At 39.2% G+C, this 18,270-nt stretch overlaps 1 protein-coding gene across 1 annotated transcript in view; it reads left to right on the top strand.

Moving 5' to 3' along the window:
* Positions 1-18,270, top strand: part of plekhm3 (pleckstrin homology domain containing, family M, member 3) — a 74,910-nt gene that overhangs the window by 40,886 nt on the left and 15,754 nt on the right. Inside the window, 4 exon segments of the mRNA XM_055161507.1 lie at positions 6,849-6,979; positions 6,982-6,996; positions 8,600-8,793; positions 17,943-18,006. Coding sequence (XP_055017482.1) covers positions 6,849-6,979; positions 6,982-6,996; positions 8,600-8,793; positions 17,943-18,006 — 404 coding nt within the window.

Here is an 18,270-nt window from a genome sequence, read left to right as displayed (position 1 = left end):
AATCAGGAAATCATTATCTAAGAAGGAAAAGTCTGATAGTGTAGCTTCCCTTTCAGTCCATATTGAGAGTAGACTGGTGTATTATAAAATATAAAATAGCTTGAGAAAGCTCTGCTCTCATTTTCACTGAATAAAAATTCTGAGCTGTTAATCATTGAACCAAATGAACTAAACACTTCAAATATAAACTCCAGCTGTACAGTAGTTCTACTGTAATATATTGTATGTAATGTTAACATCATAGTGTTATTATGTTATACTCATTAGCAGAAAAATGACATGAGATTGTTTTTTTTTTTTTTGGCGTCTTAAAACATATCGAATCGATATTGTGACCCGTGTATCAAGATACATATCGAATTGTGGGAAAACCATATCATTACATCCCCAGTAGTCATTGTGGTACAATTTATAGAATAATAATGCATTAATCTTATATTTCCAGACGCTCAAAGTTGTGTTACAGTTTCACGCATTATTCATTCACTCCATACCTGGTAGTGGTAACACAGTAAGTAACACACACACTCACGCCATTTTCATACTAGGCAATGCGGGTGAAGTGTCTTGCCTAAGGACACGACAACAGTTTCTGCCACTGGCGCCCCTTTGTGGCACCTGGTATTCCCAGCGGTCTCCCGCCCAAGCACTACCAGACCCAACCCTACTTAGTTTCTGAGATGTGATGAGATCAGTCTTCGACAAGGAGTCTCTCTTCCTTCCTCACACTCTCTCCTCTCTCTCTCAACTGTTCTTCTTCCTTCTTTCTTTCTCTGTCTATTTCACCATCTCTCCCCTCATTCTCTCTCTCCTCTCTCCTCCTCTTTCACCATTCTCTTTCCCTCTCTTCTCTACCTCTCTCTTGTCCCTTTTTTTCTCTCTCCTCTCGATCTTTTCTAACCCCCTCTCTCTCTGTCTATCCCTTTCTCTCTCTCTTCCCACTCCGTCTTCCCCTCTTTCTCCTCTACCATCCTTTCTCTTCCTTTCTCACTCTCTCTCTCGTTAGTCTATGACGTCTCCACACACTCACACCATTTTCATACTAGGTGTGGTATATGCAATGCAGGTGAAGTTTATGTTGTGAAAATAGAAAAGAATCCTACAAAATCCGCCGAACATGGCATTGCGCTCTGTGGGAGAATTCTTCGAGGGCCAAAGCTCCCGGGAGCTGCAGTACCTGGAGCGGCCACTAGTTGGTCTCGAGCCAGGACAGAGGGGTAATGCCTTATCCAGTTTTTATTATAAATGCCCAATGCTGGTACTTCTCTTTGGTCGATAATGTCATCACTTCTAAATTGACCAGCAGTAAGGCAAAAATAACAATCACAAAATGGATTTCTGTTTTTATATTTCAAAATAAACTTTATAGTGATCTCACATAAGAATCTGGTTCCATCGGGCAATTCAGTGGTCACGAATGTATAATTTGGGCACTTTGAATGACTTGTACTTTAGTTGTATTTTGATGTGCAGTTGTGGAAATGTTGCTATCGTGACAACCCAGAAAAACAGTGAAATAACAAAACCATCTTTGCACGAACAAAAGTAAAAATCTTGTAATCTCACCCTCTCTTCAGATAACCCAGACGCCTTCTATAGTCTGGTACTTTTCAGTCTATTCTTCTGTCTCATCTCTCCATCTCCTCTGTTTTTTGTTCGTTTCGTGTTTTTTACTATTTTTGCAGACTTGCCCCTCCTCCCTCGCCTCCCTCCCTCTCCTCTGCCCCCTACTGATAACATCTCATATTTCAGTTCTCCCCGGATGTTTTTGCCTCTCGTAGTAGATGTATGGATAAGGACCACCTGTCTGGAGCCTGGGTGCTTTAGCGTGCTCCAGTTGTTTGGGTGTATGTAAGTTTAAAGAGAGACGGGACAATAGAACGTACATCTGAATGGAGCTGATCTTTTGTATGCACAGACAGCATCTATTTGAAGTCCATATTTTGGCTACAGCAATACACAGATACCACTTTTGTATTTTCCAAAGAGAGGTACACCAACCATTATTTTACTAGTCGTATTTTTATGTTGAGGTTTTTGATGCTGAGTACATTCTTAAGGGAAGAAAGGTTGAAATATGGCGACTGAAGGCTTTTAGATAGAGATTTATTGGCAAACATGTTCACTTTTTTATACTTTTAAAACATTTTCATATTATTATTCCATATATATTGTAATTTCCATACTATAAGCCTTAATAACCCGAATGCGTTAAATGCAGGTGAGAAGAAATGTCTCAAATTTCAGTAGTCGGACATCCACTCATACCTGATCGATACAACTAGCCTCGCCCCCGAGAGAGTCTGAAATCTGTTGAAATCCTACAAGACACTGACATGATACAGACAGGACAGCGGCTCTTTCTGCAGGACAGCACCAAGTAACGTAGTCTGATAATCTTGTAGTTTTACTGCCTTGTTACAGGCACTGTTCGGAAAAAGCATGTACCGGTATTTTAATTTAAGAAACAAAAAAAACTTTCTATGTATCATCTTATCATCATCTAAATATCTCAAGTTACAACCTGGACACCAACGTGGACAAGTGCCACCTATATATGTACACATTTTTTTGCTTATATTCAGGTGCACTCAATAGTCAGAAAAATTACAGTAGGTCTTTTGACTTTAAAGTGCACTGATCTGACACTACTATCGGCTATCGACACCCATACTGAAAAACACATCTGAAAGTCTCATTATGTTTGAATTTCTGTATGTTTTGTTTGTTTACAAAGCTGTTCTGCTGTCACTAGTGCTTGACAAATAACAGCTACATACAGTGTTGGGAAGTAACTGAATACATGTACTGAAAGTTCGTGTTCCAAATACACAATTTGGGTAACTGTATTCTGTACAGTTACCCAAATTGTTCACACTACAGTTATGTCCCTGCACAGAACCACTGAAAAAATAGAAAACACCACTGCTGTGCTGAGGACAAGTCTGATTTTTTTTCTTCTCCATGTAGTGACATAAAATACAGAGCAAACAGTGAGACAAACATGAAGCTGTTTTTAATCCTATGTTTGTGTTTTTACACTATAATACAAATGTGACTCAATTTTAAAGTATTCTCATTCTATGTATTGAGAATGCAGTACTCTGATTGGACCATGTATCAGAATATGTTACAAAATACATTAGAATGCAGGTATTCAGTATTCTGTATACATACAGAATACATTTGGATCTGTTTTGTCTTTTTTATTTGTGTTGAAAGGAAATAAAATGCTGTTTTGAGTCTGGTTCTGGGATTGGCATTCATTATATCAGGTATTGGTAGATACTCAAAGTTATAGTATCGAAATTGAAAAAGCTGGACCAGTGCTTCCCCACTTTGACGTGTGTGTGTTAAAGTCTGTATTGTGTGCATGTGTGTGTTATTGTGTGTATTTTGTAGTTAACAATAACATTATAATTATGATTATTTCAAGAGTTGACTGGTCCTGATTATTCTGTGTAATTGTCGCAGTCTAATACTGTGTAATGTTTCTGGTGGGGGGTCTGCCACCTGCTTATCTCCATAAAGATGTTATTGTTTGGTTTGTAATGTTTCAGTGTTTGTCTCCATGGGGATGAATAATGCCAGGTTTGCCAGTTTGATATTGTGCCAGTTTTTGTTTCATGTGGATGGGCGCAGTCATTACCCAAATATTAACCATAAACCACATTCAAACATCTGCGTTTTGATAGCTTAAGGTAAATTCCACCACAAACTTCTGAACCATCCTACACCACAATTTTAAACTAGGCTACAGTGGCTCACCCACATTGCCTCGTATGGTGGTCGGAGGGGCCGACGGTGCAGATTGGCAGCCTCAATTCTGTCCCAGGGCAGCTCTGGCTACAGAACATAGATTGTATACATATAAATGGACAGAGTTAATGCTTTAACTGCCATTTTCCAAACAGGAAGTGAGCATGGGCGCACTTCCGGCTCCTTCTGACTCCAGCTCCTATTGACTCTCATTAGAATATTGTCACCCCTCTCTCTCTGTAACTGCCGCTGGGAGCCTCGTCATTTTGGTCCTAAGATGTTCATAATAACCCGCTCTACACTGGTGTTTTTATTTTGCTTTTTTGTCCGTTAATAAATTCCTATTCTTAATATGGAACCTGGCTCCAAATTAAACACTGTGGATGCTCACGTTATTTCTGATCTGAGGGACTTCTGACACTGCATTTTTTTATTTTATAATCATTTGCAAACATGGTTTTCTATATTTTCGGCAAATGAACATTTATGCTCCTCTTTACTTCTGACGAGGATCTGATTAGTCTAAAATGGTGATAAAATGTTTGTATTAACTCGCTCTACATGATCCTGGTGTTTTTATTTTGCTTTAATAAATTCCTATTCCTAATATGGAACCTGGCTCCAAATTCTCCCCTATAACGTTGTGGATTCTTGCTTCAGTCATGATCTAAGGGACTTCTGACGTTGCATTTTTGCTTTATCATCATTTGCAAACACAGTTTTCTGTATTTTGGCCAAAGAAATGATCATTTATGCTCCTTTTTACTGTTGGCAAGGATCTGATTAGTCAAAAATTATGATAAAACGTTCATAATAACCCGCTGTACATGATCCTGGTGTTTTTATTTTGCTGTTTTGTCCATTAGTAAATTCCTATTCCTAATATGGAACCTGGCTCCAAATTCGCCCCTCTAACATCATGGATTCCTGTGTCAGTCATGATCTAAGGGACTTCTGACACTGCATTTTTTTGCTTTATCGTCATTTGCAAACACGGTTTTCTATATTTTGGCCAAACAAATGATCATTTATGCTCATTTTAGTGTTGGCAAGGATCTGATTAGTCAAAAATTGTGGTAAAATGTTCATACTAACCCGCTCTACATGATCCTGGTGTTTTTATTTTGCTATTTTGTCTGTTAATAAATTCCTATTCCTAATATGGAACCTGGCCCCAAATTCGCCCCATAGCTCTTTTGACTGGCGCCGAAAACTATGGGTGATGTCGCACTCCCCTAGTCCACTTCTTTGTACAGTTTATGCTACAGAAGTAACTTAGAATCAGCGAGTGCGGAGTGAATGAATATTGACAATGGCTTTGAGGGCTTTCAGAGTCTGTATAGGTCATTATGAGTGAAAGGCAATGGACAGTTTAGAACATATGCTGTTGTTTACTACTGCGCCTGGTCTGAAAGAACAGTTAATACTGAAGAAAATATGTCCTTTATACCTTTATTGTCCCACACAAACGAAGCATGTGTTTCATTATTGGGGTCAAAGTTTGTGTTAACCTCAGATTTTACAGTCTTTATCAGTCTCTGTGATTCCTTTGGTATTTAGTGACACATCGTAAACAGCATCTTATCTCCAGACTCTACACCTGCCTCAGTTGAGCAACACGTTCGGAGTCATTCACAACCGACACAAAGATCACAATAAAAGTCAATCGCTTGCTCCGTGCTGCAGCTTTTATTTGTTTCTATGACTTGATTATGGGCATGTATAATAATCCAAATATGCAGTATCAGTCATGGGAGAAACTGCCCCAGTATCACTTACTAAATATAGAATAGAATATGAATGTGTTGATTGCATTGAAAAACATGTGTCCTTACCCTGAGTGGGCTTGCATCTCCACAAACCTGACTGTTATTTGGCCTGGAGGAGGGTCACTGAGAATGGTATAAACAACATAATTTAGAACTATGCCACCCCATAGGCTAGTAGTTGTCCGTTAAGGTTAAGTAAATTTGTCCTCTGTATTTGACCCATCCTTCAGTGCTGCTGGGGCATCTCCTCAGCAGCAGCAGTAGGTGCACAGTCCTGCGCCTGGGGACCCATCTTGGTGATCTTGTTGCTAGGCTTGGTCAGGGCTGCCTGGACAACTAAGGGATTACACAGACCACATGGGAATATATGAGAGAGCACCATATTTTTCGGACTATCAGGCACACCGGATTATAAGGCTCAATATCAATAATGTTGAATTCTGTTGTCTATATTCATCCATAAGGCGGATTATAAGGTGCATTAAGCGAAACAAAACAGTCAGATAAAACAGATCAAACTTTATTCAGCTCATTCACAATAACTCTCACCATTGTTCAGTTGTAACACTTAAAATACTAAACAGTACACTCAATTTTTCAGTTCATTCCTTTTCCACGATTCCATAAAATTTTTCCACTTCTGAGTTTAACAGCTGGGCGATTTCGTCATCAAGCATGTCCGAATATCTCTCGTCATTATCCGAGTTGCTGATACTTATCTGTTCAGTGATGATTCGGGCCTTTGTGAAAGCTCGGACGACACTTGAGACTGATCCCTTAGCCCAGACATCCATGATCCACTGGCAGGTCACGGTGTAACTGACCCAGCGTTGCCTCTCCGTCTCGGTGAATGTGTATTACTCCGCGAGGCTCCTGATTACGGTAGCTGTAATGCTCCAACTTCATTAAGCGGTGCGGCTTTGTAGCTTATCAAAGTTGTACTAAAACATTTTGACAGATTTTTGAGCACCGCCGCCGTGTACCACATAAAATTGGTTTGAGGTCAGTAAGCACGACCAGAATTAATACATAAGGCGCACTGTCGATTTTTGAGAAAATTAAAGGATGTTAAGTGTGCCTTATAGTCCGAAAAATGCAGTACTATAATTTCATGTTGGAAATCATATTCTACTGTTTAAATAAAGATGTTTTTTATTATCATTGTGGTATCAGAATTAAGTATTGAGTCCATTCTTTAGTATCAAAATGAAGTTTGAAATGTTAGTATCGTGACAACACTATGCACAGTGGATGTAAATATTATCATCAGTCCTTTTAGTCTCTTCCACATAAACACGTTACATATTTGTTGTGTTGTAGGATGCCAGCGCCCTGTGGGTCTGTCTCGGGGAAAGGCTAAAGTGTGTTTGTACAGCGGTTGGTACTACTGCTCCAGCTGCCACCAGGACCACACCTTCCTCATCCCAGCCAGACTGCTCCACAACTGGGACACACCACCCGGCACAAGGTGGGTCTCCCGCTGCAACCCAAAACATGCACAATCCATGGAATTTTGGCCTGTTGTCATAGCAATCAACTATTTCATTGAATATACTGTACTGTTTACTTGCAATGACAAAACATCAGAACTTTTATATGATGAATGTTGGGCTGTTAAAGCCTCCAGCTAAATCTTTACTAAGCTCAAAATCTGGAGAGTAGTAGTATGAGTAGGAGTAGGAGTAGTTGTAATATTAAACAGTGTATTTCCTCCTCAAGTCTCTAAACAGGCTGGAGTTCGTAGTAGTAGTAGTAGTAGTAGTAGTAGTAGTAGTAGTTGTAGTTGTAGTTGTAGTTGTAGTTGTAGTTGTAGTAGTAGTAGTAGTAGTAGTAGTAGTAGTTGTTGTTGTAGTAGTAGTAGTTGTAGTTGTAGTTGTAGTTTGTTGTTGTTGTAGTAGTAGTAGTAGTAGTTGTTGTTTGTAGTAGTAGTAGTTGTAGTTGTAGTTGTAGTTGTTGTTGTTGTAGTAGTAGTAGTAGTAGTTGTTGTTGTAGTAGTTGTAGTAGTAGTAGTAGTAGTAGTAGTAGTAGTAAGAGTAGTATTAGTAATATTAAACAGTGTATTTCCTCCTCAGGTCTCTAAACAGGCTGGAGTTCGTAGTAGCTGTAGTTGTAGGTATAGTTGTAGGTGTAGTTGTAGTTGTAGTAGTAGTAGTTGTAGGTGTAGTTGTAGTTGTTGTAGTTGTTGTAGTAGTAGTTGTTGTAGTAGTAGTAGTTGTTGTTGTAGCAGTAGTTGTTGTAGTAGTAGTAGTAGTTGTTGTTGTAGTAGTAGTAGTAGTTGTTGTAGTAGTTGTAGTAGTTGTAGTAGTAGTAGTAGTAGTAGTTGTAGTGTAGTAGTTGTAGTAGTTGTTGTAGTAGTTGTTGTAGTAGTTGTTGTAGTAGTAGTAGTAGTAGTAGTAGTAGTAGTAAGAATAGCATTAGTAATATTAAACAATATATTTTGGTTTTGCAGGAGTTTGGACAGGCGAAAGAGTTCCTGGAGTTTGTCATTTTAGTAGTAGTAGTAGTAGTAATAGTAATAGTAATAGTAATTGTAGTAATAGTAGTAGTAGTAGTAATAATATTAGTAATAATAGTAATAGTAGAAAGAGTAATAGTAGTAGTAATATTAAACCGTGTATTCCCTCTGCAAGTTCCTCTGGAGTTCGTAGTAGTAATAGTAGTTGTAGTATTAAACAATGTATTTCCTCTGCAGGTGTCCAAACAGTTAAAGGAGTTCTTGAAGTTCATAATGGTAGTAGTAAAGTAGTAGTAGTATTAAACTGTGCATTTCCTCTGCAGGTGTCTAGACAGGCGAAGGAGTTCCTGGAGTTTATAATTTTAGTTGTTGTAGTAGTAGTATTAAACTGTGTATTTTCTCTGCAGGTGTCTAGACAGGCGAAGGAGTTCCTGGAATCCATAGCAGTTGTAGGAGTAATAGTTGTAATAGTAGTTGTAGTATTAAAAAAGTATATATAAGTAAATTATGCAGGTGTCTAAACAGGTGAAGGAGTACCTGGAATTCAGAGTTTTAGTTGTTGTAGTAGAAGTTCTAATAGTAGTAGTAGTATTAAAAAAGTATGTTTCCTCTGCAGGTGTCTAAACAGGCGAAGGAGTTCCTGGAGTTCGTGTACGAGGAGCCCCTTCTGGACGTGCAGAGGTTGAACCCGTGTTTGTACGATCACTCGGAGGCCCTGAGCTCAGTGCTGAGGCTCCGGCAGCAGCTGCAGTCTCTCAGGGCCTATCTGTTCAACTGCAGAGCGGCTGTGGCAGAGGACCTGAGGAGGAGGTACGGACTCAAGCAGTACACAGCGAACATGAAGGGCTGACTATTGATACTTTGACTGCGTTGACATCACGCTGGGGGGGTTCTGTTGGCGGAATGTTCACAAAAAATACAAAATGGATTTAAACAGCACATTTTCAGGAGCCTGTGATCAATACAAACGTTCATGGTCCTGTTTGGGTGTTTGATTTTCAACAAAAAGTTGAGAGCGACTAACTGAAATGTTGTGTAAGAGACTTATGTTTATTTTTAAGCGACTCGTTTAAGCTCACAAATCAGTTCACCTGTTGTATTTCCAACCAACTCTGGCTCTTTGTGTTAAAACAAAGCTCAGATTGTAGTCTAATTTGAGCAATTTCTAAGCTTCCAACATAGAGTGACCAGATTTTCAAAATTCAAAACTGGGTCACACCCAGGTTGGGATGGTTGGTTTAAATAAAACTGTGAAAAGAGCATGTAACATTGTGGATTCTCGCGTCAGTCATGCTCTGAGGTAAACTGATTCATCAGCCGGTTTCACTTCATGGAAACCGTCTGACCTTGCAGCATTAGAATTTGTTTGCTTGACGGTAGGCAGATACTTTTTTATTTAACCAATCGCGGCTATTTGGTCGTGACGTATTTAATGCGCTGCTAACGGGGCTAACTGGTATATTAAGCTTTTCTCAAATCCCATAGGAAGAAGGGCAAATTTCCCCTTGATAATATTCACCAAACATTCTCTTTGTTCCGGCTTAAAATCCTCAATCTTGGTAATTGTTGCCAAAACAGAATGTATGGCTCTTCACTGATTGGCTGGTGGCCGGACTCGCACTTACGGGGGTTCTTGCAAACCGTCTAGTGTATTCTGATTCCTGACCTAATCGTTGGAGAGAAACGAAATTGAGTGGAAGCACTAGGTGGCACCAGCCTGGAGATCTGAGGGACTTCTGACACAGAATTTTTTTGCTTTATCATCATTTGCAAACATGGTTTTCTGTATTTTGGCCAAACAAATGATAATTTATGCTCCTCTTTATTGTTGGCGAGCATCTGATTAGTCACAAATTGTGATAGTCCTGGTTTAGAACAAATTGGTGAAAAATAGGGACACATGGGACATTTCTTGTATAAAAAAACAGGACAAATCAATGGTTTTGTATAAATCTGCTGGGATAGGGGACACAGGGCTCAAAACTGGGACTGTCCCGGGTAAATAGGGACATCTGGTCACTCTGTTCTAACAGAGCAGTGCTTTCAGCTAGCTTCACATCCCCAGAAATGTCAATTATCAGCTGTCATTATCAGTAGGCCTCTGATACTCTGAAAATAAAGTGTTTTGGGATCACTAAATGAGCTTAGTTGGTTGGTTCCTCTTGTCTGATTGGTTGTATCCTTCTAAATCTCCATCAATCCAGCTGAGTGCATTTTGAGCGTGCATAGCTGCTCTGAGAAATGCATTTATTATTTTTTTTAAAGGAAACATCTCTTTAGACTTTCATAAACCTTTGCACGTTTCTCCATTTCTCATGTTCTTTGATAGCAGGAGGCAGCCACAGAGCACCACGTGATTTAAACATCTCCAGTTAAAGAACTCACAGTAAACAGTCCCCATGTTGATTTTGACCAAGGTTTTTGAACTCAATGCTGGTTCTTATGTTTATATGTGTGCCCGTTTTGATCTAGGGGCGTGTCCCGGTCCATTACCCTGAATACGAGTGTGTTCTGGTGGGGGAGCAGTGTTTACATCCAGCCTCTATTTGAAAGAAACACCTCTGATAGATGCTCCTCTGCCCAGTACAGGTCACCAATTTATCCTCAGCTACCACCATCCAAGCTAGTGCACCTTTCGTTTTGATAGAACTCTCTGCAACTTTTTGGTTGGAGGTTCGTCACCTGCTTGTTTCTATGGATATTTCATTATTCTGCCTGGAATATTCCACAGTATGACATTAAACAGCTCTACCTTACATTTATTCAATTATAGGTCATTTTATAGCTCAAAAATACCTAGAAAAACAGGTATTTTGACTGTGAGCTGGGTCGCCGCTCCACAGACCTGACCTGTAACTTGGTCTGGTTTGGTCTCCATGAAGATAAAAATTTTAAAGCCCTACTGTGAAACATTCCAGACAAAGCAATAACATCTCTACGGAGAAAACCATTTGACTCGCCCTGCACCAGAAATGTCACACATTGCACCCTTAAAGGAGCTTAAAGTATACAATTTTAATTAAAAGTTCATGAGCATATTTCACAACTTTTAGAAGGGTGTTTCCTGGTTCGCAGAGGATAGCAAACGCATTGTGATTAGATGTACACAATACATAGGTATCATGGAATTTGAAAATGTCATTTTACAGGCTTGAAAAAGTCATACAATTTTGTAAATTCTATGAAAGTTTTAGAAAAGCCATGGAATTTTAGTATCTCTTTCACGCAAGTACAGCGTTTTGTTAAGTTATCATTAGGCTGTTATGATCATTTCCGAACATCTGTGCCTTTTGTTTAAAATAGACGACAATAAATACATTGACAATATTTAAATGTTAAAAAACTATAATCCCAAACCATAAGGTGAGTGGGAAGGGTTAACATTTCATATTTAGCCCTAAAAGTCTGATCAATTTTACACATGTAGGTGCTGTAAAGTCATGGAAAATTCACTTTAGGTCATGAAAAAGTCTTGGAAAAGTTTTGAAATTTTGTTGAAAAAGAGTGGGAAACCTGATCCAAGCTAATACAATATTTTAACTCTAAAGGAGCTGTATACAATGTTTTGATGTAATAAAAGTACAATTTGGCAAAAAAGCCAAAATGAGACTGCTGCGTTTTGTATGCATTTAATTATAAAGCATTTTATAGTTGGAGAATCAGGAAGTGAGCTGTTAACATGATAGTTATTCATGGCGTTACTCCACTCTGGCCTTTGAGTATGAAAAGCATTTATAAACTCGTCATGGTGAATAATTAGGACGCTCCGAATGCATAAGTTAAGCGAGGAATAACTTTGGACTACTGCGAACTGTTTCAAATTAACTATTTCTGTTTTTAAAAATCTGATATTTCTTTTCCTAGACTATTCCCCAGTAGGGCTTGAAATGTATTTTTTCTCCATGCAGACAAGCAGTTGACTCCAACAGGTCAGTTACAGGTCAGATCTGCGAACAGGTGATCCCACTCACAGCAAGAATTCATGTTATTTCAAGGTTATTTATTGACTAAATGCAATATAACTGAACGCTTTTAATGCCATACTGAGGAGCATTTTAGGACGCAATTACATCTCCATGGACACAAGCAGGTAAAATTACATAGTGCACTTAAATAATAATAATAAAGTATAGTAAGTACATGGTAAAGCAATACACAATACATACAATACAATACAATACAATACAATATACTAACAGACATGCTTGCTTGTTTTGCCTGCAGAGTTAATCAGGGCTTAACCAAGACTAAGCCAGTTGTATAAATTTTGATGAAGACTACACTAGATGTGAACCCGGGTTAAAGGAGCCCCCCACACATGTCTCCGAGTGGACCTCTGCCTGTCTTGTTTACGTTGGTCCCATTAACGCTCAGAGGACGCAGCTTTTCACTCTAAACATTCAAGATTAATGAAGATCGTGGCACTAAAAACCTCCTCTCTCCATCAGTCACTGCGCACGCACACACACATACACACACACAAATACACAGAGAACACACACATACACACATACATTTAGAGTACAGCGCTCGCCCACCAACACAAAGGTTTCCAGTTCAGTCCCAGCTCTGACCATTGCATACTATTGTTATAAAAGCACCATTATATTACATTTTATTACTTTACTTTTATTACTTTTTAACTTTATGGGAAAATTTAAGAACTGTACCTTATTTTTACAGTCTTAAACATTAAAAAAACAGAATTATTTCATGTCAAAAGTTCTATAATACACAAACTTGACTCTTGACTAATGCTGTTACCTCCTTAAAAATGGACCTGGAGTTGTGTTTTGTTTCTTTCACACATGTTTGAATAACCCTTTTGTATTAGTCGGTCTACATCTCCAAAGCTCAACATGCTCTGTTCCACCTTGTGATGTCGTGAATTGGTAGTTTTCAAGTTAACAGCTACCTTTTACATTTGATCAGTAGAGATTGGCAATTCCAGGTTTGAAAGATGTGAAGATGTGTGTGGTTTTAAAACACATTGGAGCACTTCTTATTCTTCTTATTCAGAGTTTTGCCACAACACAACTGCTAACAACAACTAGCATGCTAACCGCACACTCACTGATCCATGTATAATTAAAAACGTTTTATAATTAGATGTAGACAGTACAGGGTGGTTTCTCTGTGACTCCAAGAGCTGCAGTAGAAAACCTGTTTAAATCATGTAGTTGTATTGACATTAACATTTGAAATATACTTTAGCTTGTCAGGTCCTCTTTTACTCTGTTCAAACTGAAACTACAACATAACTGGTGCACAAAAAAACAAAACACTCAAGTCTGAAGTGTTAATTAATAGTTTTTTTTACACTTTGTACAAGGAGGTTATGACACAGGGTTAAGGGTCCTCTATCAACGCAAAGTCTACAGTCTTGACGCTAAGTACACATCTGTGAATCAGGACTAAGCCTGGACTGAACCAGGACTGAACCAGGACTGAACCAAGACTGAACCAAGTCTGAACCAAGTCTGAACCAGGAGGGAGAGTGAACCAGGACTGAATCAGGCCTGAATCAGGACTAGGGGTGTGCAAACATATTGAAATATCCATATATCGTATCCTTTAATGTGATGATACAGTATCAATATCATGGGCTGCTGTATCAATATATCGCCAAGAGTATTTTTTGGTATATTTTACTAAATTATTTTGTTATAGCTACAGATTTGTTGCTTGTTCAGAGGAAGGAAACTCATTTATGCAACACATTTGACATTTTCACTGTTTTGATGCGTAAAATGGGTGTGTTTCATATTCACTTTGCATGAGAAGTGACTTAAGGACTTGATTTAGACATTATTTTTTATTGAACCGTATTGAATTAATTTGAAATATGCTGTATCGAATCAAAAGCTGACTGTATTGAGATATGTATCGTATCATGGCCTATATATTGAGTTGTGGATCGTATCAGCAACAGCTTAATGATACCCAGCCCTAATCAGGACTGAACCAGGACTGAAAAGTAGAGGACTTTTAGTTGGTCTTGTTGGTTTGTGGTGTGTGTGCAAGTGTGAATGCAGCCTAACTACATGAGAATAAGAAATTAAGCAGGATTGTACTGGGACAAAAAGTCTAAGCAAGAATCACATTACATTGTGTGCGTAGATCATGAGGGCAAAGGGTGAAGTGTGTTGCCTAAGGACACTAGTTTTGTATGCAGTATACACCAGCAGAAGCTAAAATTGACCAAATGTAGAAATTTTTAATTTTTATTTTTTTTATAACTTGGCCTGTTGGCATCCCCAGGGACAGTTTGGAATTTTGGACGTAGAACCTCATTTACTAGTGAGCCAGAGTGTTGGAGATGTGTGGACACACATTTTTAAATATTCCATCCAGTCCTTGTATTTGCAGAGGTCGCTGGTGCTAGGCTAGTGCATGTCAATGGCCATAGTTATCCTGCCACTAAAAACAGTCTTACCCACTCCACAAAGCAGAACAATTATTACGTCAGACTGTTGATGTAAATGTCTGTGTCGAAAGAATAATTTTAGAAGTAAAACTAACCTTGCATTTGAAGGATTTATATCTGACCACTTCCTGATAGAACGCTTGGCAGCAGCGGACTGATATATGAGAAAATAGTCCCTCAACATGCGAAGATTTATGCAATGCAAGGTTAGTTTTATTTCAAACATTATTCTATCAACAGTGACATTTACATGGACAGTCTGGTGTAATAATAGATTTGCTTCAGGTGTTTTGTGGAGTGGGTAAGACTGTTTTTAGTTGCAGGCTAACTATGGTCATTGACATGCACTAGCCTAGCACCAGCGACCTTTGCAAATACAAGGACTGGATGGACTTTTTTTTTAAATGTCTCCACACGTCTCCCACACTCTGGCTCACTAGGAAATGAGGCCCTATGTCCAAAATTCTGAGCTGTCCCTTTAATGCTCTACTATGAAACCTTCCAGGAAAACCAATAACATCGCTATGAAGACAACTGAAACATTAACTTGCCGTTAAATATTTTTGTTAATAGCATATCTGTCAGTTGAGATAAGAAGAAACTCGTTAGTTGGCTCTTTACAACTGAAAAAATAAACGTCCACTCTAACACGTAAGTATGACTACACTCGTGACAATAAGTACATATATTTGAATACTGAAATACGAGCGCAGATTATGAACTGATAAAGCCCTGGTGAAGTTAAGATAGTAGTGTGTAGAGCTGTTAACCCCTAAGACACAAAACACTACACAATGTAAAGAACTTCCTTCTTCCTACTAGACCCTCCCTGTTTAACTCTGACTAATGCACCACGCGATTCGAATCCAAGGCGTGTCTACAGAAAGGAAAATATTACACTTTAACGAGAGGGTTTTCAAGCAAATGTGATGTTGGTAATTCAGACTGATCGGGAGTCTAACCCATAACCTCACTTACTCTTTTGCTCTTGTACAGTAGGCCCATATTTTCCCAGGCTACTTCACATTGCGTTGAGTGTCTTTGGTGCGTTGCCAGGTCCTGTAGTATTTTATCAGCTTGTCCTCTCACTCTAAGGCGCCTGTTCACATCTCAGACATAAGCGGCACTCATCACAGCTCAAGTATGGATTTAAACCAAAACTTCTACTACCGTCAAGTGCTTTTGGACCAGGACTAGACCAGGACTAAAGCGAGAACAGAATCAGGACTGAGCCAGGACTGAATTATGGATTAAAACAGGGACTAATCCAGGGACTAAACCAGGAACTGAACTAGGATCTAAACCGGGACTGAATCAGAACTGAACCAGGACTAAACCAGGACTAAACCCAGATGGAACAAAGGCTACATATATCTCAGCCAGGTCTGAACCAGGACTAAACTAGGACTAAACCAGGCACTGAGCCAGGACTGAACCAGATGTGAACCAGGACTAAACCAAGGATTAATCCAGGGACTAAACCAGAGACTGAACCAGGACTAAAGCAAGAACTGAATCAGGACTGGATTATGACCTAAAACAGAGAATAATCCTGGGACTAAACCAGGACTGAACCAGGACTGAACCCAGCCTATATCAGGGACTGGACCAGCACTGAATCAGAACTGAACCAGAAATAAACCAGGATGTAACAAAGACAAAACCAGGACTGAATCAGGAACTAAACCAGGGGACCGGGAACCAGGACTAAACCGGGACTAAACCGGGACTAAACTGGGACTAAACCGGGACTAAACCGGGACTAAATCAGGACTAAACCAGGACTGAGCAAAGACTATATCTCAACCAGGTCTGAATCAGGACTTGACCAGGACTATAGCAAGGACTGAACCTGGACTGAACCAGGACTGAATTATGGACTAAAACAGAGACTAATCCAGGGACTAAACCAGGGAGTGAACCAGTAATAAACCAGGAATAAACCAGGATGGAACAAGGACTACATCTCAACCGGGTCTGAACTAGGACTAAACCAGGATTGAATTAGGGGCTAAACCAGGGATTAATCCAGAGACTAAACCAGGGACTGAACTAAGGACTGAACAAGGGACTGAACCAGGACTAAACCAAGAATAAACCAAGATAAACCAGGGACTGAACCAGGGACTGAACCATGGACTAAACCAGGGACTAAACCAGGGACTAAACCAGGACTGAACCAGGACTGAACCAGGACTGAACCAAGATTAAACCAGGACTAATCTAGGACTGAACCAGGACTGAACACAGACTGTATATTGCACTGTATCTAGAACTGCACCAGGGCTAAACCAGGATCGAACCAAGTATTAAACCAGGACTGAACCAGAACTGAACAAAGTACTGAACCAGGACTAAACTGTAACACAAGTAGACATGAACACTCAGCATTGTTGTAGTACTGTCCACTGAAGCCTGCCCATGCATTCACTGTAGGGAGTATTATAGCCTTTAAAGACATAGGAATGAGCTGGTACAGTAGTAAATGTGTATAAAGGATTTCATAAGAGCTGGAAATTCACTGGCTCTGCTGCATTATAAGTTATTAATAACGCCATGAGAGAAAAGCTTAAGTTAAACATTACTCACAGAAGTACTCAAATAGAAGCACGCGAGTCCAGGCCTGCTGTCCTGAAGCCAAGGCACGATTCAGGAGCATTTATCAAACGCACCGACTGCTTTGAAGAACCATCATAACACAGTCTGTTTACTATGTGTTCAACTGTGCTGTGTGAGGTACCAGCGAAGTACTCCTGACCCAGATCCACGCTCACATCGAGAGAGGGGTACACTACTACTACTACTACTACTACTACAATTACTGCTACTGCTACTATTACACACAACAATAACAACAACTACTACACTTACTACTATTGTGGTTACTACTACTTTTACTACTTTTGTTACAACAACCACCACAACAACCACAACGATTTTTACTAATACTACCACTACAACTACTACTGCTGCAACTGCTGCTGCTGCTACTACTACTACTACTACTACTACTACTACTACTACTACTACTACTGCCACTATACTGCTGCTACTACTATGACTACTACTATTGTGGTTGCTACTCCTACTACTACTACTACTACTACTACTACTACTACTACCACCACAGCAGCTACAACAACAACCAAAACAACAACAACTACTACTCCTACTACTACTATTACTACATCTACTACTGTTGCTGTTGTTACTACTACTGTCCCACTACTTCTGTATACAGCTCTACAGCTTTGAAGAACCATCTTATTAAAGTGTATCAGTTAATCCTTCAGCTCGGTACTCCTGACCCAGATCCTGGTCCCTGCATTGTGTCATCCTGAGCCACTGGTTTAAGGATGGGTCAAATACAAAGGCAGAATCCTGATATAGAAACCCTTATAAAGTCTTCAGATATAAAATTCTAAAATGAAACCTGAACCTGAAGTTGAGTACTCCAAATGACTGATATTACTACTACTACTGCTGATAGTAGTAGTACTAATACTAATACTTCATTTTGTGTCTTTTCCAGGATCTCTCCCCGGGAATACCTTCTTCAGCACATCCACTTGTACTCGCTGGCCGATCTCCAACAGGTACTACAACTCAGTGTACCACAGTTCTGCTCTACTACTTTATCAATTATTTTTTCCATGGGGTCACATGAGAAACAAAAAATATTATTTAAGGCCAGGCCAAAATACTTAACTCAATTCTTAGTTGTATTTCTTTATAAAAAGCAGTAAATATCATTGTTTTGATGAGCAATGAAAAAGTGAGGTTGCCTTACAAAAAATTGTGAAGTTGCTTTACAAAAAATAAAAGCAATGCAGTTTAGTCTATGCATGAGGTAAAATTAT

The sequence above is a fragment of the Boleophthalmus pectinirostris genome, unplaced genomic scaffold (assembly GCF_026225935.1).
Source record: "Boleophthalmus pectinirostris isolate CB_2022bp ecotype Guang Dong unplaced genomic scaffold, ASM2622593v1 HiC_scaffold_1, whole genome shotgun sequence".
Taxonomy (NCBI): Eukaryota; Metazoa; Chordata; class Actinopteri; order Gobiiformes; family Gobiidae; genus Boleophthalmus; species Boleophthalmus pectinirostris.
This window is presented reverse-complemented; position numbering and strand designations above follow the sequence as displayed.